Raw genomic sequence first — 24,750 nt, 5'->3', positions numbered from 1 at the left:
ATTGCTTTCGTTGTTCTTGTCAATGGACTAGTTTTATAGAGAAATAGTGAAATAACTGGTGCGATCGTGCAGTGTGCCACCTGCCACACCACCCGCCGTGCCACCCTCCGCTGCGCCGCCCTCCGCCGCCGTTTCTTTCTCTTTATTCACCATACATGAGTTTGCATCCCTGAATTTGGGTATCACTTTCTATGAAGGTCATGTCTATAATGCATTAGGAGTAGGGCTGGGTTAAAAAAATCGATTCTCCGATTTTTTATCGATTTTTATTTTAATCCTTTGATATCGATTCATATGTCCAGAGAGATCGATTTTTTTTTTTTATAAAAAAAAAAAAAAAAAATTAAATAAACATAGGCTAAAATATTATGCTGTGTGTGGTAGTTGAAACATAGTTTCAAGTTGACGTTTATTTATGTTTGTAGTTGAAACAAAAACATAAATACTGTAGGCTACATAAATGGAAATGTTTGATCATTAATATCTACTTTTAGAAATTATATAGGCTGAAATCAAATCACTGTGCATAATTGTGAAAGTGTCTTTATTGACAGATGAAAAGGCTGTTATTTACCCTTTTTCACCACCTGGTGAGTAAATATATTAAAATTGACAACCGGTCCGCAACTTTTTTTCCCTATGTATCTACTTGGCGCAAAAAAGGTTGGGAACCCCTGTGTTACATAACTGGAAAGTCATGTAATTCAGGTTACAGCTCAAAAAACACGTTTTGGTATCACTAACCAAATCGATATTGAAATTAATCGAATCAGAATCGAATCGAATCGCGATTAATCGGTTCGCAACCTTGTGAATCGGAATCGAATCGATTCTTGAAATTTGAACCAATACCCAGCTCTAATTAGGAGCACATTCATAGGACATTATAATACATTTATACGGCTTTGTAAAACTCTTTATAAATGTTTATAATAATGCCTTATACCCTCATGCCAAAGTGACAACAGTGTTTGAAAGGATTTGTTTCTCAGGTCAGACTTTTGACTAACAAATCTGATTTGGGAGAGTGTCTGCACTGCCACAAATCTGATTTGGGCAAGTATTCAAGTCGGATCTATGTGTCCAGACACCACCAACCTATCTGCATGGGTTACGGTGGTAATGACATAGGCATCAGTAAACAACTAGCTGTTTAAAGTGCTTTCCAACGCAGAATGCTTACATAAATGTAAAAAAAAAAAAAATCACAGTGTCGAACTCCTCGACGCAGTGCAGCAGCTGAAGCCTGGGAAAGACAGGGATTTTATTTTGAAAGTTATGACCAGAAGTGGTGTATTTAAGTCCGGCTGGCTTGACACTGTTGCCTGTCTGCTCACTCTGAGGGAGCCGCGGTGCTGCTGTGAGGTGAAAAATAAATGTTGATAAAGAAGAAAGTACACATTATTTCCTATTTTCAATGAGTACATGTTTGTTTCTATCTATGAAATAGCTCCATTATGAGTGAAGCTTGCCAGTACTTCTTGTGATCTTTTCACAGGAAATGATGTACCAAAACCTGATGAAACTGAGCAACATTGTAAGTCTGTGTTTTTATTAAAGAGTTTTCTAATGACATTTCTTGTCTTATGATTATTATGATTATTATGATTATTATTATTATTATTATGATTATTATTATTATTATTATTATTATTATTATTATTATTATTATTTTACAATAATCAGCATGGGAAGCGAAATAGTATTAAACGATGATACATCATGAATAATGGGGCAGCCCTGTGTGAAAGACACTGTCTTTGGACGCCTGGCCCTTAATACCAAATCCTCTTGTTCGGTTTCAGCCTCTTCAAAATCTGGACACGCTGAAAGAGAGGCTGCTGACTCTGGAGATCGAACAGCCTGGCGTGGAGCTCATCAGATACCTGATGAGCAGTGTGACTGCAACATCGCGTCGTGTCCGCAACTACCTGATGCTCGCCAATCGGGTAGAAACGCACAAACACACCTGTCCTTTCAGGCATCTAAAACAGGCGTTCCAAAACTTGTCCGACCAAGTACCACTATGTACTGTACCAAACCAAATTTTGCAGATTTAACCATGCAACAGCAAGGCTATATAACAACATAAGGCTACTGGTTTAAACACACACACACACACACACACACACACACACACACACACACACACACACACACACACCTGCCAACATTAGGCTGTGAAAAAGGGGGACCCCTTTGAAAAAAAATTTTAGTCTAATTTTGGGGTGTTATTTAGCCACCTTCCTGACAAGCTAGCATGACATCCCTTAGGTCTTATAGCTTCATATGATACCAGAAACTTGACTCTGGCTTTAAAGGAATAGGCCAACTTTTTGAGAGATTCACCTATTTGCCATATTGCTCATACATAAACAAGATGAACAATGTTTTATCGTCACTTTCCGTGCAGTACACTGTGAGATACAGCCCTGCAGTTAGTTAGGTTCGCAAATGAATGGGAGTTAACGGTACAGCTGCCTATCCCCATTCAGTCGCCCAAAATACACATTTTTTTTTAAATACTTTTATTTTTACATCATTTTTGCAAAATCATGTAACAGGAGGTCAGGAGAGGTCACAACATACACAGCATATCTCTTTGTACAATATAGTTTGGCAAAAAAAGTAAAAAAAAAAGTAAATGTAAAACGGGGTAATAGCAGGAGTCATTTCACATAACAGGCATGTCCAACATCTGGCCCAGAGGCCGGCAGTGCGTCCCCGACAACCCTTGTCTCAGAACAGTCCACAGACAAGCTCCAGGCAGAAACAGTGGAGAAGGGGCTGATGTTCCACATCGTCCGTTCTGTCCCCCACTCAAGGAGGTCCAGACCTCTCCGCTCTATGAGTTAGGAAAACTGTCCATTTGTACCAGAGTGATTCCCCTTTTTCTTTTTGTAACCTCAGACTAAAAGTTAGTTGCTCCATTCTGTGCAGTTGTTCTACAATGTTTATAAACATATCCACCGGGGGGCGGTGCTTCTGAAGCCAGCATTTCGTGATGGCCTTCTTGCTAGTTGCCAGAAATATCTTCAGGAGATATAGATAATTTCTTTCGGTATCCTCTGAAACTAGTCCGAGGTATAAGGTGGGAAAAGAAAAGCAAACATCGTAGCCCAACGTGTCAGAGATTATCCCTGACACCTCCTTCCAGAATAACCCAATATCCGGACAAGACCAAAATATGTGGGCATGGTCCACCCTTATTGCCCCACATCTCCAACAGGGCAGTGGAGTCCCCATTTGCCTAGATTTCTGTTTTGGAGTGATAAAAAAGCGAATTATATTCTTCCAACAAAAGTCTCTCCACGTTAGAGAGTTTGTGGAAGTGGTTTGGATTTCCCAGACATTACTCCATAATTTCTGTTATATCTGTTTGCATTTCTCTTTCCCACCTTTGCTTTATGTACTCTGTAGAGTGTTTATTCAGAGACCGAATACCATGATATAATTTACTTATGATACCCTTACTACTCGCCAGGGGCGGTTTTAGCATCAGAGCTTTGGGTGGGCTCAGCCCACCCAAAGGTCATGGACCACTGAACCCCTAGGGGGGTCCGGGGGCATGCCCCCCCGGAAGAAAATTTTGTACAGTTTCAAGTAAAAATGGATCAAACTGGCGCACTTTGAGATCAAAATGAAGAGACTAGATCTATGAAGAACTACACACATCAATATCTTCTTTACCGTTCTGTGGTTTTACAGCAATGAAAAAATAATTGTTTCCCTATATATACTATATATATTCTGCATACAGGTTACTATATGGTAGAATTATGCTTGCATAAATAATACCAAAATCACTTCAGGGGAGTTTCAAGTAAAGTAACATTTTGCTTTGTAGGCAAAACAAAAGTAAAATTAAATCAAAAGGGAACTTCCTAACTTATTGGCTGGAATAATATTCCGACAAGATAATAATATACTGTAAGCACTAAAGCAGGAGTTTGCAGTCAACTAGTTGAAATTAATATGTGGCAGTATTTGTGGGGGTCAAAATCTATGTAGGGTGTACCACCACAAATAGATCAGTGTATGGGAAACACTGACTATTAAATTGTGTGACTAGAAAGACACCAATAAATCTGAGAAAATGTACTTTAATTTTGAACAACAGCACTACAACGGTGGCATTACAAATGGTATTATGAAATTATTGTGTGAAAAAACAAGAATGCCACTTTTTTCATGAACTTTAAGCAGAAAATTAAAAAATAGTTTTAAAGCAAAAATAAATAATAAATAAAGATCATTTTAACATTGGCTCAACCAGCCCATCTTACTGACCACCAGGGGTCCTGGTCCTTAATCCCTTTTTATTACTCCCATGCCACTGGTACTGTACACAAACAAGGCTGTTTAAATATCTGCCTTGCACTCCCTTAGAGCAGGGGTGTCAGACTCATATTAGGTAGAGGGCCGGATTTGTTCAACTGAGACCTCATGGGGGCCGGATTTTTTTTTTACTAAAATCAATTCGACTCATTTACCCATTTACTTCACAAAATAAATACTGCTCTTTCCATTTCTCTTGAAACTGCCTGCATTCCGTGTCAACCTTTCTCTTTTTCGACAGCATCTTGTTCAGGGGCGGACTGGGATCATAATTCAGGCCGGGCATTAGATACCAAGCAGGCCAGGCCGATACGGGCTGACGCACGTGCCGGCGTCAGAAAAATTTGGGCCGTTTAAAGCTCAATTTGGGCCGTTTGAAGCCAGATGTGGGCCGTTTGAAGCCCAATTTGGGTCGTTTAAAGCCAGATTTGGGCCGTTTGAAGCCCAATTTGGGCCGTTTGAAGCCCAATTTGGGCCAAGTCCAATTTTACAATGAGATGCACCCACTTTAATCCTGAATAAAGTAATAAAACCACTAGTAAACCAGTAGGCGGCGCCTGGCCTGCTGTTCAGTGAGTGCGGGCACAATTTTTTTTTTTTTTTTTTTTTTTTGCAGGCCAGGCCAGGCCAGGCCAGGCCACCGGGCATTTGCCCGACGTGCCCGATTATGCAGTCCGCGCCTGATCTTGTTGATTCTTTTGTTTTTTGGTAGGTAGCTGAATGCGCGATTCAATTCCAGCGTGGCATCATGGCGGCTTTGTTTACACCTGATGACCTACTGACATACTTCCTTGTAGTGCAGGTTAATTAACTTATGAATGAACTCTTAGCTTGCTTATTAGCCACACGTAGTTCATGATAATGGGGTGCGAATTTAATAATAATAATAATATATATATATATATATTTTAATATTCCAAAACATCTCGCGGGCCGGATGAAACCTGCCCGTGGGCCGGATCCGGCCCGTGGGCTGTATCTCTGACATCCCTGCCTTAGAGGGAAATAACAAGCCTGTAAGAACTTTTATTGAGATACTGAACTAACATCACAGCAAGACATAAGTGATGCCATGCACGCATGTTAAGCTATCGTCATCATCACATCAGACAGGCTGTGTAAAGCAGCCACTTGCGATTCTGAAGGGCTTAATTTCATTCAGATAACAAGGGACCCGTTTGAAAATGTTTGTCACTTATGCCCATATGTTTCTCAAAAAACATCACATCCATTTACACCCGCTTACTGCGAGCTAGCATGACATGGCTGGCTGGTGCCATGGTAGCCTACCTACCTTCCTCCAGTCCACCTGTTTGTCTGGCAGGCACAGCGACAAGTTCTTTTGTTTAGCCTACGACAACGTTACGTGCTAATTTGCATATCAATATGCGCTAATTAAGTAACTACTAACGACTCTGACTGCTCAATGCTCACCTCAGTTTCATTGATCATGAGTGGGGAGAACGATTGTGTGGACTGTGGAGGACCACTTCGCTGCTGTACTGTGTGTGTGACCTGTGTGAAGTGATGTGGGATTAGGCAGATAGATGGAGGAGGGAGCGCCTGCGCAGCCGCGGTTCTAGAAACTTTTCGGGTGGGCTGAACCCCCCTAAATTTTTGTCTCAGCCCACCCTAAGAACATAGAGGGGGGGGGGGGAAACATGCACACAGCGCATTGAGTGTAGTCAGAAACTGCTACTAATGACCACCATGGATTTGGAGAGGGATTAAAAAAAAAAAAAAAAAAAAAACGTTTTTTTGCCTCTATTTTTTTGGGTGGGCTGAGACTATTTTTGGGTGGGCTAAAGCCCACCCAAAAACGGCCTAGAACCGCCCCTGCTACTCGCTGAGTTATAAGCATCCATGAATACTCTGGTTATCATTGACACTTCCCCGGTGTTTGCATCCTTAATGCTAGTCCAGAAGTAACTGCGAAGCTGAAGGTATCTAAAAAAGTCTGATTTGGGGTCTAAGTCATATTTCTGGTACAGGTTTTGGAAACTATCTATTTCCCCGTTCACCACTATTCCACAGAGGGCTGTTATTCCATTTTGAGACCATCTTTTATATCTGGAGTCCATAGAGGCTGGTGCAAAACCCGGGTCGTACGCTGGCCAGCTGAGTAACTTAATCTCACTTTGAATCCGGAATCTCTTGACCACTTGCCTCCACACTTTAAGTGAGAGGTTAACCCATGGGTTTGAAGCCAGTGTCAATTCCCCTATCATGTTAGGGTGGCTAAGTAATGATTGAATTGGAGTCTCTATTAGAGAGATTTCGATGTTTTTCCATTTTGCCACATATGTGGGATTGCACCAGCCTACTAAAGGTCTCAGTTGGGCTGATAGGTAGTAGTCCATCAAACATGGAAGGGCAAGCCCCCCCCTCTCCTTTGGTAATTGAAGTGTCGTATATTTCACCCTAGGTTTCTTATTGTTCCAAATAAAACGTGATATATGTCTGTTCCATTCTCTAAATTGTTTGGGGGAAATCTCCACTGGAAGAGTCAGGAATAAGTATAGTAGACGTGGTAGAATATTCATCTTCACCGTTCTAATTCTGTTACCAAGTTCAAGTGGGAGATGGTCCCATCTGTTGAGGTCATCATATAATTTTTTATTAATATAATTATAGTTAATGTCGTTTAGTGATGATAGTTCTTTTGGTATATGTACACCTAAGTATTTTATATGTGGGGAGTGCCAATTAAAGTTATATCTATCTTTAAGTTCTTGTGTGGGAGTATAATTAAATAACAGGGCCTGTGTTTTATGCATGTTAATGACATATCCAGAGTATTGTCCATATGCTTTCAGGATGTTCATCAGCCTTGGTACACTGGAGCCAGGTTCCCTGACTGTGATCAGTACATCGTCCGCATACAGAGATATTTTATATTCTCTCCCATTTATGTAAATGCCTTCTAAGGTTGATTCCTGCCTGATTAATTGGGCCAGCGGTTCTATAAAAAAATTGAAGAGGAGGGGACTAGCCGGACAACCCTGTCTGCAGCCCCTTTGTATGTTTATAGGGTTTGATAGACTACCATTGACCTTGATCCGTGCTGTCGGGGACGTATAGAGTGCCTGTATTGAGAATATGAATTCCTTACTGAATCCGAATTTGTTCATAACTAAAAATAAAAATTCCCACCCAACAGAATCAAAAGCCTTTTCCGCATCTAAACTAAGCAAAATTGAGCATGTTTTGTCTTTCTTAATTTGGTGAATAGTGTGGAGGGTTCTCCTGATGTTATCATGTGTCTGCCGATCTCTTATAAAGCCCGTCTGGTCTTCGTCTATTAAGAGAGGCATCACCGCCTCCATCCGTTTAGTTAGTATGGAGGCATAGAGTTTGCAGTCAGTGTTAAGAACACTGATAGGTCTATACCCTGAACAGTCAGTCCTGTCTTTCCCCTCCTTTGGAATGACCGATATAAAAGCCTCCCTCCAGGATGGAGGTGCAGTACCTTCTTTCAAAACATGATTAAAACAGGTGTCTAATAGGGGGAGTAATTTGTTTCTCATGGCCCTGTACCACTCGGGGGGGGAAGCCATCAGTGCCTGGCGATTTATTAGAGTTAAGGTTTGAGATTGCCCTATCAATTTCTTCTAAGGTGATTCTGGAGGTTAATACTTTATTATGTTCTTCACCAATTGAAGGAAGATCTAATGAGTCTAAAAATGTTTTAATTGTGTGTCGGTCAGTTTTGTCTACTCGTGTGTAAAGGGATTTATAGTAGTTTTCAAAGGCTTTCTGTATGCCCTCATATGTACTGGTCATTTTATTGGTATGGGGCTCTTTGATTTTATGAATTGTTCTATCTGCTTCTTGTTTTCGAAGTCTCCAAGCCAGTAATTTCGCAGCTTTCGGGCCTGCTTCGTAAAACCTCTGCTTCATGAATCTTAATTTCTTCTCTATTTCTTCACTAAGTATTTTATCAATTTCCTGTCTGATTGGTTTCATTTGAGATAGAATGGAGGGGTCCTTACTTTTACTGTGAATCTGTTCCAGGTTTCTAAGTTGTTTTTGTAGGTCGAGTAACTTCATGTTCTTAAGTTTCTTAAGGAGTGAAGTCCTAGCTATAATGGATCCTCTGAGGACTGCCTTAGCCGCATCCCAAAGTATGATTGGGTCGACATCACCCGTATCGTTTTCGGTCATATATAAATCTAGGCGTGTGGACATTTCAGCTATGAACGCTTGGTTGTTTAGCATGCCAGCGTTTAACCTCCATATTGTGTTTTTCTGTTTATATTCTAATTCTATTGATAGGTACACCCCCGAGTGGTCCGAGACGTCCCTCTGACCTATTTTACAGTTCTTTACTCTGTGCATGTCTCTATTGTACATAAAGAAATAATCGATTCTAGAGTAGGCATTATGCCTGTTTGAGTAGAAGGTGTAATCTAGTTCTGATTTATGTGTGTCTCGCCACACATCTATTAACCCTAGGTCCTGAAGCATTCTGATGACTCGTCTCTCTACAGGGCTCCTATTTCTAGCCAAAATACACATTTAACGTTAAAATGAAATCTTCACGTGGAACTTTTAAACTGGTTGTGTGAATACTGGTGCCTCTATAGGACCTACATGAGCAAATGACACGATTGGCTAGGCTAGGAGATGTAAAAAGCTGTTTCAGTTCTCAGCCCTGGTAGCCTACTTTTTGGGCAAAGTCAAAACTGGTATGACTATATATTCACGTCAAAATATCTGAATGAGAATGTGTTCGAATCTCCCTTTTACAGACATGCCCACTTTATGCTAATCCTATAGCGTTTTTGGCTAAAACCATGCCGTTTTTTGCATGCAGTGTAAATGTATTATTTTCGCATATTCTATTTCACACGAGGAAATGCCAGGAAAAAAATTGCATGGAAAAATGCTATTCTATACATCACAACAAATTTACTGTACTTCTATCTCCATTTTCTCTTGATTACCTTGATACTAAACCCCCTGCCTCTCCCTCCCTCCCTCTCTCCCTCCCTCCCTCACTCACTCCCTCCCTCTCTCCCTCCCTTCCTCCCTCCCTCCCTCCCTCCTTCCCTCCCTCCCTCTCTCCCTCCTTCCCTCCCTCCCTCTCTCCCTCCCTCTCTCCCTCCCTCCCTCTCTCCCTCCTTCCCTCCCTCCCTCTCTCCCTCCCTCTCTCTCTCCCTCCCTCCCTCTCTCCCTCCCTCCCTCCCTCCCTCCCTCTCTCCCTTCCTCCCTCCCTCTCTCCCTCCCTCCCTCCCTCCTTCCCTCCCTCCCTCCTTCCCTCCCTCCCTCACCCCCTCCCTCTCTCCCTCCCTCTCTCCCTCCCTCCCTCTCTCTCTCCCTCCCTCCCTCCCTCTCTCTCTCCCTCCCTCCCTCCCTCCCTCTCTCTCTCTCTCCCTCCCTCTCTCCCTCCCTCCAGGTGTGCTTTGAGATGGATGACGTCGTTGTTGGCTATAGCTATAAGAAGCTGGATCGGATTCCGAAAAGGATGCAGTATGTGTTATGGTGTCTGTGTGAGAGAGAGAAAAGGATGCAGTATGTGTTATGGTGTCTGTGTGTGAGAGAGAGAAAAGGATGCAGTATGTGTTATGGTGTCTGTGTGTGAGAGAGAAAAGGATGCAGTATGTGTTATGGTGTCTGTGTGAGAGAGAGAAAAGGATGCAGTATGTGTTATGGTGTCTGTGTGTGAGAGAGAAAAGGATGCAGTATGTGTTATGGTGTCTGTGTGTGAGAGAGAGAAAAGGATGCAGTATGTGTTATGGTGTCTGTGTGTGAGAGAGAAAAGGATGCAGTATGTGTTATGGTGTCTGTGTGAGAGAGAGAAAAGGATGCAGTATGTGTTATGGTGTCTGTGTGTGAGAGAGAGAAAAGGATGCAGTATGTGTTATGGTGTCTGTGTGTGAGAGAGAAAAGGATGCAGTATGTGTTATGGTGTCTGTGTGAGAGAGAAAAGGATGCAGTATGTGTTATGGTGTCTGTGTGTGAGAGAGAAAAGGATGCAGTATGTGTTATGGTGTCTGTGTGTGAGAGAGAGAAAAGGATGCAGTATGTGTTATGGTGTCTGTGTGTGAGAGAGAAAAGGATGCAGTATGTGTTATGGTGTCTGTGTGAGAGAGAGAAAAGGATGCAGTATGTGTTATGGTGTCTGTGTGTGAGAGAGAAAAGGATGCAGTATGTGTTATGGTGTCTGTGTGTGAGAGAGAAAAGGATGCAGTATGTGTTATGGTGTCTGTGTGTGAGAGAGAGAAAAGGATGCAGTATGTGTTATGGTGTCTGTGTGTGAGAGAGAGAAAAGGATGCAGTATGGGTTATGGTGTCTGTGTGTGAGAGATAAAAGGATGCAGTATGTGTTATGGTGTCTGTGTGTGAGAGAGAAAAGGATGCAGTATGTGTTATGGTGTCTGTGTGAGAGAGAGAAAAGGATGCAGTATGTGTTATGGTGTCTGTGTGAGAGAGAGAAAAGGATGCAGTATGTGTTATGGTGTCTGTGTGTGAGAGAGAAAAGGATGCAGTATGTGTTATGGTGTCTGTGTGAGAGAGAAAATGATGCAGTATGTGTTATGGTGTCTGTGTGTGAGAGAGAAAAGGATGCAGTATGTGTTATGGTGTCTGTGTGTGAGAGAGAGAAAAGGATGCAGTATGTGTTATGGTGTCTGTGTGAGAGAGAAAAGGATGCAGTATGTGTTATGGTGTCTGTGTGTGAGAGAGAGAAAAGGATGCAGTATGTGTTATGGTGTCTGTGTGTGAGAGAGAGAGAGGCAATAGCTACTTTATTGGTATATATAACAAGACAGGACAGGAGGGAGGGATGGCTGTTGGAATTGTTCTTGCTGTTTTAGGCTGGACCGCATTAGTGGGGAAAGCCCTATATAATGTCGCTGACTGACTGAGTGATGTTGGTGAAGTTTGTTGTTTCCCCCCCTTGAAGTCAGTAACAGCACAGAGTCTTTGCCATAGATTCCTTGGGTTGTTGGAGTGGAGTTTGGACTTGAGCTGTTTTTGTGGGGACCACGTCTGTGCATTTCCTGATGAAGCCGGTGACTGTCTGCATAGTCACTGAGATTTCCTATAGATGCAGGTTTTCTCTAACCTTTCGAGGCAGCTGGATTCGCGAGATCATGATCACACCAGAGATCCATCTCGTCATGCTGCCAGATATACATAACCAATGTATACATAACCAATAACCAATACATAAACAAAACATATAGTACATTTGAGTCCATCTCAGCAGTGGGCCGGACCAATCAGCGTTGAGTCAGCTACGGGGGTAGGTTTTAGGTGTGACAACGGCGAGAAGCCAGCCTGTGATAGACGGTGATAGACAGATGGTTCATCCAATCACCTGCCAGGTATTTTTTTTACAAGCACCTGCCTATTTTAGTTTCCAAGGACGAGTTCCCAAATGGGAACTTGCTTATCTAATCCAGAGAGGTCGGATGATCACAGCGCTTCCCACACACAGCGTAGCCCCCCTCCCTCCGCTGAGAGCAGGGACTGTAGGATTGGGTCCACTTGTAATTGCTACCAGCATACACCGAAATTGTCAGCGCTCAAAGTCGAACTGAACCTGTTCGTCACGTGCATAATGAGTCCATTTCAGACTGAAAACATAGTTTGTCTAAGATGACAGGTTGAGAGGCGGGTCATATGGCCCATTTCCACCGCAGGTAGTAACGCGATCCCGCTCCGCTCGACTCGATAAATGGTCTCATCCCACCGGTAAAAACTGTCCCAGCCCGGTTTGATTTGGAGTCGAGTCGTGCTACTTTTCGTACTTGCCTCGTCCGGGTTCTATTCTGCGAACCCGGGTCCATACGGTGACGTGAAAACATTGTTGACGACTGATTGGTCAGGCAGAATCGTGTTTACTCTGTCTATCTACTGACTGTCAATGCAATGCGCTGCATACCAGTTTAGTGGTGCTTACCTTCTCTTCTGTTATGTTATTTCCATCAGCCTTTTGTGTTGCTGCCTTCGCCTCTGGTGAAATAAAATCATGGCGGTGGTTTCAATTGTTTTGAGAGTGAAAGTGAAAGTCCGCTGGTCAGGAAGCCTGTGCAGCTGTGAGTGCAGCGCTCCGCTAGGCCGCAGGCGCTTTGGTGAAGCCGCGGTCTTGCCTGGTGAGAGGCCGCCGGGATACAGGCTTCACTCTGTAGCGCCTCTCCTGTCCCCGCGCAGTGCATGCCTGTGAGTTTGACTAACTACAAAGTGATATTCATTCTCCTGGCCGATTGTCACATTCGCCCATGTACACTGTAGGTCATTTAGAGGCACCAGTATTTAATAAACAGTTTAAAAGTTCTGTGGATGGATTTAATTGTAACGTTAATGTTATAGCGTACTTCGGCTATAAGCAAAGGACAGATATGAGGTCGCTATGACGACCAGCTGTGGGCGGGGGCAAATGATCGGCCGTGGAAGCAGAACATCCATCGGGCCGAAACGAGTAGAGCCGACTGGTGACGAGCTGTGCAGGGCAGTAAAATGTGGTGGAAATGAGCCAATAGAGGGTATGCACACCCACTGAAACACGCCCCCTCAATCGGGAACGAGTGTCAAAATGAGTGTCAAGTTCCTCCCTGAGCAGCAGGTGTCAGTAATCTAGGCTGATTACTGCATTCAAGCTCAGTCTTGCTGTGACTCAGTGGGCGTGACCCCACAGTGACTTCTGCCTCTGTGACATCACATGCATACCCTCTATAGTATCATGTCGATGATTTTATTTGACAATTCTGGGGACTGGATTGGGCTTTGGCCAATCCTGGCGTGTTCCGCCTCCAAATCGAGTGGGATTCAGTGTGTTGTGGCCCTCCCCTCGGGAAGAGCCTTTTGACGGGAGGAGTGGAGCTCAGCGACCCGCAGGCAGCCAGCTGCCTTCGTGTTGCCGAGCGGAGAGTGCAGCACGTCGGCCTGGAATCTCCGAAGTGCGACTCCTGACAACCAAGCTCTCGGATGCGCGCGACATTATCGCTGTTGTAACGATACGATATCCCTGGAATGCGCGTTTTAACGAGCCAGTTACATTTCTTTGCATTCTTAGAGATTATAGTTTTAGTTTTTTGGTAATGTTTCTAACAATTGGCCAAGTTAGTAGTTAGTTTATGGGATAGGCATTCTGCCAGATGACAGGCACTAGGCGCCATTTTCGACTTCATTTGGAAGAGAAAATTATCCTGAAATGAAGATTTGATTGACAGCTGCATGTCGGGATATGATTGGTTGAAATGGGGTAGAAATTTGATAGTACTAGGTGAGGTCAGCAAACTGTACATTACTGTTATCAATGAAATCTTGAAAAATGAACTTTTGATGTGAAAAAGTGTGAAAAACTAAAGAAATTAGATTGTTGTGATTTTGTTTGCATACATTATTAAATAGGTGCACTGCATACCCAGGTATTTGATCTAAAATAAAATAAAAGTCATTTTTGGGTTCAGCTCGACTTTAATATTAAAACGTAAGGTTACTTGACGTAACCCCGGTTCTATGAATCTCGAGTGAGGTGTCTCACCTATGGGAACGCCCTCGCGTGACAGACTTATGGAAGCTCCAATTGCACCATGTCTGCCAACCGGCAGACCAATCACCTTACAGGTGATACGGGACGGGCCGGCCCTCTATATTAGGCCGCGGAAGTCGCCCGGAACATCATTCCATAAGGCTCTCTTCCATGTACCACAACTTTCGCAAGAAGGGCAGGGTTGTGAGACACCTCACTCGAGATTCATAGAACCGGGGTTACGTCAAGTAACCTTACGTTCTATTTCATCTCTCATTCAGTGTCTCACCTATGGGAGATATGGCCCACTCCCGGATTGCATGCTCCGAAGCCCACCTGACCATAACCTGTGACAGGTTGAATCCCCGATCCCAAACTGTGGACTTCAGCACACAGTTAGCCAGACCCCACACTCAGGACCGAATGAGCCACAGAAGGCTCAGTGACGTCCAGGCGGTAGAACCGCATGAAAGTATGTGGGGATGCCCAGCTGGCGGCAGCACATATGTCCCTCACAGCGACACCTTGAAAAAGGGCCCATGAGGTGGCCATGCCTCTGGTGGAATGGGCCCGCAGGCCCTCAGGAGGTCTCAGTCCACGGCTCTCGTAAGCCAGGACGATGGCCTCCACCACCCAGTGTGATAGACGCTGGCACGTCAGGGGCCCCCCTTTATGCGGGGGCCCCCAGGACACGAAAAGCTGGTTGCTTTTCCTGTATTCCCTAGACCTGTCCACATAGAAGCGTAACGCTCTGACTGGACAAAGCAGGTTAAGCCGAGCCTCCTCCTCCCCTGTGAAAGGTGGAGGATGGAAAGCCTGAAGCTCCAGCGTGGCACAGCTATACGCCAAGTCTCTAACTTTAGGCATGAAGGCCAGGTTAGGGCGCAGCACTACCTTCCCCCAGTCCGGGGTGAAGCGTAAGCAAGACTCCTGCACGGACAGCACGTGCAACTCACTTATCCGCTTCGTTGAAGTTAACGCCAGCAGAAGGATAGTCTGAAGAGAGAGGAGCCTTAACCCCACACTCTCCAAAGGTTCAAAGGGCCGGCTAGAGAGTGCCTCCAATATGGTAGGCAAATCCCAAGAAGGAACCAAACACTTACGAACTGGTTGTAAGTAGCGTGCTCCCTTCATAAACTTCTTGACAAGTTTATGCTGTCCAATCGGCATTTCTCCTATGCCTAAGTGACAGGCAGAGATAGCGGCCAGATAGACTTTTATGGTGGAGAAAGCTCTGCCCCCATCCTTTAAGTCCTGCAAGAAGCACAGCAGCTCCCGGACAGAACACTGGAACGGAGTAACCGATTTGTCCTCACACCATTTCTCAAATACTCGCCACTTGTTGCCATACAAGGACCGCGTAGAAGGCGCTCTAGCGCTCTGGATAGTTTCGATCACCGCTTGAGGGAGACCCAACTGTTCCAAATTCATCCTTTCACGGGCCAAGCCCATAGAGCCAGCCGCTCGATGTGGGGATGAAACACCTGCCCGTCCGCTTGGGACACTAAGTCCCTGCGTAACGGCAGAGGCCATGGCTGCCCTCGGAGGAGACGTATCAACTCCGCTATCCAGGGTCTGCTCGGCCAATATGGGGCTACCAGTATCAGTGATAGCCGTTGCTCTCTCACCCAGAGCAACACCGGGGAGATGAGGCTGATCGGGGGAAAAGCATACAGCAACACGTCTGGCCACTGCTGGGCCAGCATGTCTATCCCCAGTGACGCACCCCCGCCTCTCATGGAAAAGAATAGCGGACATTGTGCGTTTTCTTTCGATGCGAAGAGATCTACGGATGCTTGACCGAATCTCTCCCACACCTGGTGGCATACCTGGGGGTTGAGTCTCCACTCTCCGTAGAGGAGATTTCCCCTGGAGAGCAGATCCGCCCGCTGTTCTGGACACCCGGGAGGTGAATCGCTCGCAGTGATAACAGGTGCTCGCTGCTCCACATGATCAGGCTCTGGGCCAGCATGTGCAACTTCAGGGAGCGAGTGCCCCCTTGCCTGTTTATGTATGCCACCGTTGTCGTGTTGTCTGACCTGACTAACACATGACACTTCCCCAAGAAGGGGAGGAACTGTTTCAGGGCTAGGAAGACCGCTGACAGTTCCAAGAAATTTATGTGAGCTAGACGGAGTTCGGGGGGCCATGTCCCATTGACGGCCCTGCCCTCGAACACCCCCCCCCCCCCCCCACCCCGTGAGTGAGGCGTCTGTCGTCACAGTCTTTCTCAACACAATAGTCCCCATGGGGACACCGGTGGTCCTGCCACGGACGAAGGGCCGTGAGGCACTCCGGGGAAACCTCCACTAGTCGCCTCAGGTGACGACGCACGTTTAGGCGTAGTGAGGACACCCACCTCTGGAGAGCTCTCATTTTCAGTAAACCCTGAGGCACTACTGAAATGACTGATGCCATGAGCCCCGTCATGCGGAGGCAGACCCGTAATGAAACCGGGCTCCTCCGGTGAAACAGAGCCAGGTGCTGGCGAAAAGTTTCCACTCGTGCTTGTGACAGGAAAGCTCGAAACAAAACAGTGTTTAGCTCGAGTCCTAAATACACAATATTTTGAGTGGGAGACAACACGCTCTTTGCGTGATTGACACTGAACCCCAAGCTGTTTAGCCTGTTCATAAGTGTCTGAGTGTCTCTCTCCGATTCCTCTTTGCTCGGTGCACATAGCAGGAAATCGTCTAGATAGGCCAGCACCCTGATACCCTTGGCTCGCATCGGGTTCAAGGCTGCCTCCACACATTTGCTGAACACTCTGGGAGCTAGTGATAGCCCAAACGGTAGAGTCTGAAATTCGTAGGCTATGCCTCTGAAGGCGAACCTCAGAAATTTCCTGTGACCCGGGCAGATGCTTATGTGGAAATAAGTGTCCTGCAAATCGACTGACGTGAACCAGTCGCCCCGCTGAATCGAGCGGAACAGCATGTTGTGCGTGAGCATCCTGAACTTGTACTTTCGGAGGTGTGAGTTGAGGATACGCAAATCCAGGATAGGACGTAGCGAGCCTCCTTTCTTTGGGATGAGAAAATAACGGGAGTAAAACCCTGTATTTCTCTCCCCCTCCGGTACAATTCGCACTGCGCCCTTGTCTAGGAGAGACGAGATTTCGTCCTCCAGAGCCTGGGCCGCCTCCCCTGTCACCTCCGAGGCTTGCACTCCATTGAAGGAGGGCGGTTTCATCGCAAACTGGAGACTGTAACCCTTTGTGACAGTGGTCAGAACCCAGGGATGAACCGCGCATGCGCGCCACGCCTCTGCCATGACAGCAAGAGGACCGGGCGGGCTGAAGCCCAGAGACGGAGCAACTGTGCCATCTGGCGGCCACAGGTCGCTCCCCACTTTTTCTTTTTGACAGTTTTTGTTCCACTGCGCCCTCGGCCTTATTGGGGGGCCTGGATGCGTCAGTGGTTTCAGTTTTATTTTTGTGAAACTGTGAAAAGTGCTTTGTGACACTGTACCCAACTGAATGGGAAGCACGGGGGGAACATGTGCTATTGCGTAACTGCAGGAACGGCAGCTTGACCTCGTCGGGCCCTCGAACAGTTCGCCTTGGGACGACTGTAGGCTTGAAACGTCCCTTCTGCGCCTCTTGGAAGGCGGGGAAAGCCAGTCTGTCCCGGGGAGGCTCAGAGCAGGTAACTCCTCTAGTGCTGACCTCTGAGAATCTACCTCCCCTTCCACCACAACCATTAGGCCGGCCTCTTCTTGCTCACGTCCCGCGGACGGGCAGGACGGCTCGGACCTTAGCTGTTGGTGGCAGCGGCCACGGCAGCGAAGGACTTCTTAGGCCACTTCTTTTGCTGGCCCCCACGCTGTTGAGGCTGTGGGGTGCTCGCCGTCTGGGGTTTAGGTCCCTTTGGATAGCCGCCGCGTCCCTTCTCGGCCACTGCCACAAATCCCTCGCGGGCAGGGGGTCGCGGGAAGGGGACCGCTTTGCGGGGGAGACACAGGTTCAGTGCCTCTCCCTGCTGCTTCCTCATGTCACTCGTTTGTTGCATCGCCGTGACAGCTTCGCCAAACAAACCCCTAGCCTTGGTCGGGTCATAGGGTGAGTTCATTATGGCCTGTTTGTCCATGTCTGGCAGGCTAGTAAGATTAAGCCAGAGGGCTCTCTCTCCTGCCACCGCCAGGCCCATGACACGGCCGCAGCCCTGCACCACTCCCCTGGATGCACGGAGGATGAGGTCGGTGACGACACACATCTCCTTCCAGATAGCGATGTCTGGAGCACCCTTATCCAGCATGAGCTCCATGTCTTGGAAGAGCTCAGCTTGGTAGGCTGCTAGCAGGGTGACAACATTGACATTACTCACTGATTGTCCTGCTGATCTGTACACTTTCTGGTACATGGACGCTGTGAAGCGGTCTGCTTTGCCTGGGAGGGCTGGGCTAGCCTTGGCCAAGGTAGCCCGAGAGGGGTTGAGGTGGTGAGCCACAGCCCTCTCTACTGGTGGGGGTTCTGACAGCCCCAAAGCCTCAGCATTCGCCATCTCCAGGTTTGAGTAACCCTTGACAGGCACTCTGTCTGTCTGTCTGTCTGGTTGATCCCAAAAACGTCCAACTTCTTTAACGCACGCGGGGACAGCAGGGAGAAGTTGTTTCGTGGCAGCGGGGCGAGAGGGTAGGACTTTACCATCGTAAAGATCTTTCTCCTGGCTCTCGCTCACCTGCCTGCTAGGCCAGGCGATCTTCAGTCTAGCGGCTGCTCTCTTGCATACATCATGTATGTCAACATCGTGCAGAGAGGCAGCCTGCTGAATGTCCCCGCTAGTTGCACTGCCTGGCCGTGAGAGCGGGTCAGATGCACCAAGGGGGGGGGGGAGCTATCATCGTCAGACTCATTGCTGAGCTGATCAACGAGCCCCTCTTCCTCCTCCTGTTTGCCTTCGGACTCGAGGAGGTAGTCATACTGAGATGTCTCCATCTCCCAATCTAGAGGCCTTATGGTCCCCTCCCCAATCGGCTGCACTGCAGTCAGAAAGACGTGGAGCGGGTTGTGAGGCCGCTGCAATCTTTAGACGCCGCTGCAAGTTTCTGGGGGGCATGGTAATGCAGTCACTGCAACTACTGGGGTCTATGACAGACTCCTGTGCGTGCTTAATGCCCATCCAAGCGACGCAAACGGGATGTGTATCCCTCTTGCCCAGCGTGTTGCCACACGCGGTAGGGCAGGCACGGGGCCCCGTGTCTATGCCCACCTCCGTACGCTGTTTCTTGGCTCCGCTGCCCGAGGCCTCGGGGAGTGAGCTGGTTGACATGGTCGCCCTTTTTATTTAGCTACGCCCGCAGCAGCAGTTAGCTCTTGCGTCTTGACACGTCTGAGGCGGCAAGTCACGCTAATATAGACGGGTCCCCTGGCTGGTGAGGCACAGTGGATACACCGACTAGCAGGCAAGCTAAATTAATTTCACCCTGTTAGCAGCGGCTAGACAGAGGAAAGTTTAGTAAACAACGTTTGGACAAACTGGCACGCTTGTGCTAATGACAGCCGACCAACGTTAATTCAAGCTACTAGGTTAACAACACTGAAGGTAACCGCTCGCTCAATATTCACCCTGGTAGCAGCGGCTAGGCAGGGGAACAACAGCTTTTAGACGGTCTAACACGCTTTCGCTAATGTCAGCCGACTAACGTTATAAACCGAGACCGTAGTACAGCACGCTTGCGCTAATACTGTCTATCTGACTCGTTAAGCTGTTTGTAAAAGTCCGCTTTAACTTTTTGATGGTCAAGCTAAGACACACAGAGACGAACGGGCTTGTCGGCAAAGACTTACCCGGACGTAGATTGACAGTGAAATATATGGCAGCTTATTCCAACAGAATAACACGTCCTTCGACTACCGATATGGCTCGTCTATGGACAGTTGAGTGAAACTCTGATAAGGATACGGCTGGTATAGGAGCAGTGGTCTTCACGGGGAAGAGAGCTGGAATGATGTTCCGGGCGACTTCCGCGGCCTAATATAGAGGGCCGGCCCGTCCCGTATCACCTGTAAGGTGATTGGTCTGCCGGTTGGCAGACGTGGTGCAATTGGAGCTTCCATAAGTCGGTCACGCGAGGGCGTTCCCATAGGTGAGACACCGAATGAGAGATGAAATAGAACAGGCTATGCTGTGGCGTGCATAGCATGTGCAGACTCAAGAGATACAGGGTGTTCGCGGGTTTTAAAAAGTCTTAAAGTGTAACTACACCAAAACTCAAATGTTTGGTGAAGCCTGACAGACACCTAAATAGGTTACTGAACTGGCCTTCTGTTATTGGCTGGTCTCTTTCCCCTGTGATGTACAAGAGATGGTGACATCACAGAGGAAAGATACCAGCCAATATGAGAAGGCCAGTTCAGTACCATATTTTTCACCAGTAGGTGTTTTAGGTAAGTTATCCTTTATTATATATATTATAATTCATGATCTGCATTTGACACATCCTCTACTAGGAACCTTCCTAGAACTAGGAGCAGTGGGCAGCTGCAGTGCAGCGCTCGGGGATCAATTCTAGTTATTTTGCCATTGCCTTGGTCAGGGACACTGACAGGAGTATTAACCCTAACATGCATGTCTTTTGGTTGTGGGAGGAAACCGGAGCACCTGGAGGAAACTCACACAAACACGCGGAGAACATGCAAACTTCATTTCATTGTATTTGTGTAGGGACAGATACACGTACATATCATGTTGACAACATGTAATGTAAAAACATCTGATGTCCTGTACCACAGCATTTATAGACCAAGGCTTATTTGCAATGCCCGTCCCTAGATGTAATTAAAAGTACCTGTTAAAAAACAAAATACAATACGAGGGATCAGCCGAGCAGTATTTTGGTAAACAAACCGCGTCACTGGGTGGCAACGGCAATGGAACCCTATGGAGCCCAAGTTGCGCGAGGTGTGAGTGTCTGACTCTAGCCAGTTAACTCTGTTTACATTTTTGAAATTTTATATTTCTGGGTGTCAAGTGACGTCACGCTGATTCGTCCTATAAAATGTATACATTAAACATAACAAAGATGAGATACTCATAAAATTGATTAATGGAACAGTAAAAGCAAAGTGCAGTGAGATATGATCATAATCATGTCAGACTCATACAATTGGTTAGTCAACAGTTGGTACATCAAAAACAACATAACTGTCATAAATGGTAGCATTTGTAATTACCCTTTAGGAACTGCTTTAGAGTGGTTCCGCGCCCTCAGATTACGTTCGTGTTTCATATGGGTGGGGAGTCGGAGGGCAGTTTGTCCTACTGCGGTTCTTCTTCACTTTGCAGTTCTCTGCGACAGCTGTGCCCGAATCCCCCAGAGGTTTTACCATATTGCAGAGGACCTGTGGTGCCTGATTATATATGCATTTATAGATTAGTTTTACCTTAGCAAAACCAATAAAGTAATCAAAGCTTAGCATATTTAGTTTTTCGATAACTCGGCAGTGGTGGGACCTAATTGGTTTCCTGTCAAGAATTTTTATTGCGCGATTGTATAGAATCTTAAGAGGTCCGATAGCAGGGGGCATGGTGGCTCAGTGGTAGAGCTGTCGCCTCACAGCTAGAAGGTCCTGGGTTCGATTCTCACCTGGGACGCTGTGAGCGCTGAAGGAATGTGTCCCCGTCCGCATGTCCTCGAGTGCCCACCGGCCGGGTGGGGTTGTCAAAAAGGGCCTTTCTGTGTGGAGTTTGCATGTTCTCCCCATGCCCCCTGGGGGTTTCCTTCATATAGGAACCCCTCACCAAAACATGCAATATCCTGGTTGCTAATGTGGTTCCTCCTCTGGTCGTTAACTCATTCACCGCCAAAGACGTCTTTGACGTCTTATCAGAAATAGCCATCCACGCCAAAGACGTGTTTGACGTGTTTTTGTTTTTATGAGTGCAGCGCGTAGTTGAAACACTTACCCAGCCTGTGACACAGACACGGGTCCCTAAACCTCAAAGTCAAGCCGACAGCACGTTATCAAACACATACCGCAGCTGTTGTTTGAAACGAGAAAGAAGGAGGAAAGGAGGAAACACAGAGAAACGCGCTTCCTTGTACAGAGGAAAAAACGCCATTGAAACGCCTCTCGGCGCGCTGCACTGCTGCCTTGCTGCAGGGCGAACCTGGATTGCGTAGTCAAACCCGTGACGAACATGATCGATCCGGTTCCAGCAGCGCCTGGTCCCAAAGCCAAGCCGCGGACCCGTTCCTGTGTCGTGTGACTCGTGTCGCAGCATTCGTCCCACTCCCAGCCCGAACGAGAGGAGGAAAACGCTGATGGGGAAGGAGCTGAGCAAACTGTATTGTTGAATGTAAAAAAAGCACTTCATATATATATATATATATATTTTTTTTTTTTTTTGTCATTTGTGTCATAATGAATAATATTTACATGTCTGATGTCAATACAGTTCAAAATAAAAGAATTGAGAGCGATTTCTGCATGATATTGTCTGCTGTACATAAATGCCATTTTCTGCAATTTCTTTTCTCAGAGAGACATTTTGGGTGAAAACAGGGTGTATATAAATGGCTATAAGTAGAGTACAGAACATGCTAAAAGCTCACTTTTTTTTTCCTGGTGAACCCAGAGACGTACATCTTCATTTTGAGGTATTGCAAATCACTCTGGTGCTAATAGATAATTTACTGTGGGTCTTGAAAGATGACCAACAATTATGAAAATCTTTGGCCTGTGCTAAATATTGGCAGTCCTAAACTGGCGGTGAATGAGTTAAGGGCGCCTGTTCGGAGGGAGGGGAACCGGTTGGAATAGCGTGATCCTCCCACGTGCTATGTCCTACCAGTGAAGCTTCCCCTGTCAGGTGAAAAGAAGCGGCTGTCTAACTGCCTGTGTCTTGGAGGAAGCATGGAGCCAGTTTCGGCTCTCCCCAGATCGGCAGAGGGTGGAGTAGCAACCAGGATAAATAAATTAAATTAGCACTAATGGGGGATAAAAATGGGATAAAAAAACTAAAAAAAAGAGGTCCGATAGCAGTCGCACCAGCTTGCGACCATACAGTCGCACAGTAAATCAGGTAAGAGAGAGTCATTGATTGAAAGATGAGAGCATAAAATGGTACACAATTCCTAATGATCCTAAATGGCTATAGGTTTGCTTTTGTAGTCCTGCTTACCAACTGGATGTGTTTCTCAAATTTTAGGTGAGTGCCTATAGCATCAGGCCAAGGTATTTAACCTCAGAACCAGGCCCGGCGCCACGAGGGGGCCTCAGGGGGCTTAGCCCCCTCAGTTCAATTTTCGGCCCCCTCACTTGAAAAAAATTTTTTTTTTTTTTTTTTTTTTTTTTTAAGAATAGTTAATCTATAAAGGCCAGTTAGGCAATGTTTGTACCTGACATGTTTAGGCTGCTGTTTCTGCAGTCTTCATCAAATTTGATCAGTTTAAGTTGATGTAGGCTACCCCCTGTAAACATAGCTCTGTTGTTTCAGAATTGGCAGGGAAGCGCTATTTGCTGTGCTTTGGTTGTCACAAGGTGTCAGAGATGTAGCTATTTATTAAATTTGAACCTATGAACCCTTGAACCTCTATTAACTCATTCATGGCCAGTTTAGGACTGCCAATATTTAGCTCAGGCCAAAGATTTTCATAATTGTTGGTCATCTTTCAAGACCCACAGTAAATTATCTATTAGCACCAAAGTGATTTGCAATACCTCAAAATGAAGATGTACGTCTCTGGGTTCACCAGGAAAAAAAAAGTGAGCTTTTAGCATGTTCTGTACTCTACTTATAGCCATTTATATACACCCTGTTTTCACCAAAAAGGTCTCTCTGAGAAGAGAAACAGGAGAAAAGGCCATTTTTGTAAAGGACACAATCTCAGGCAGAACTCGCTCTCAATTCTTTTATTTTGAACTGTATTGACATCAGACATGTAAATATTATTCGTTATGACACAAATGACAAAAAAAAAATATATATATATATACTGTATATATATATACATGAAGTGCTTTTTTTACATTCAACAATACAGTTTACTCAGTGTGAGTGAGTGTGCAGGCAGACAGACACACAGACAGACAGACAAAATAATCAGCCCCCTCGCCAGTTATAACAGCCCCCTCAGTCATTTCATCCTGGCGCCGGCCCTGGTTCGAACCCGAGACCTTCTTGCTGTGAGGCAACCGTGCTAGCCACTGAGCCACCATACATTAATATGCACTTTATTTTTGTATGATGGGGTGCAATGCAAATACCGTTGGAATACATTTAAATTAAATAGTTGTGACTTGAATTTGTCCACTGAGTTATCATTATAATGTGAGGTACATATTAAGACTACCCAGGTGGTACACAGCAAGTTGTGTTTTCAGCTCTATTTGAGAATTTTCAGTGGATTATGTAGATTATTGCAATGCATCACAATATTTATCGTATCGCAATGTATCGTGATACAATTGTATTGTGCCGCCTATGTTTTGTACGTATCGTAACCTCCTTTCACTACCCTAATCTGACGTTGCCAGATGGTTTGTTTTCACAGAACCATCTGCGAACACGCTCGGCAAACCTTTGAATGAGGCAGGCACTTTTCAAAAAGCTACCGTAAATTCCGGACTATAAGCCGCGGCTTTTTTCCCGTTTTTTGGGCTTTTTTGCCCCCTGCGGCTTATATAACGGTGCGTCTTATCTATGGATTTTTTCCAAAAAAAAAAAAAAAATCTCTCTTTTTTAGCACTCTTTCTAACTATAAATCCACTTCTGTTTTAATTTCCTCTCTTGCCCTCTTTTAACAACATAACATAACATAACACAACACAGGTAAGCAGAAAGAAAAAGACGAAGCAATCACGCCATGAATGAGGAAATGACTCACCTGCTGGAGGCTGGAGATACACGCTTGGGCTAAACTTTTACTCCGTGAAACACTATCGATTAAGTCCGACATCGCTCAGAGGTTTTGAGCAGCTTGAAAAC

The 24,750-nt window shown here is 45.9% G+C and overlaps 1 protein-coding gene across 1 annotated transcript in view; it reads left to right on the top strand.

Moving 5' to 3' along the window:
* LOC310779142 (uncharacterized protein) overlaps window positions 1-24,750 on the top strand; it is a 117,492-nt gene that overhangs the window by 5,361 nt on the left and 87,381 nt on the right. The window contains exons 3-5 of the mRNA XM_083639639.1: window positions 1,499-1,537; window positions 1,806-1,949; window positions 9,737-9,810. Of these exons, the coding sequence (XP_083495765.1) occupies window positions 1,499-1,537; window positions 1,806-1,949; window positions 9,737-9,810 (257 nt within the window). The remainder of the gene's footprint in view (window positions 1-1,498; window positions 1,538-1,805; window positions 1,950-9,736; window positions 9,811-24,750) is intronic.

Source organism: Poromitra crassiceps (assembly GCF_964638095.1).
Source record: "Poromitra crassiceps genome assembly, chromosome: 7".
In the NCBI taxonomy this organism is placed as follows: Eukaryota; Metazoa; Chordata; class Actinopteri; order Beryciformes; family Melamphaidae; genus Poromitra; species Poromitra crassiceps.
Note: the sequence above shows the minus strand (reverse complement) of the source record. Positions and strands in the feature narration are given on the sequence as shown.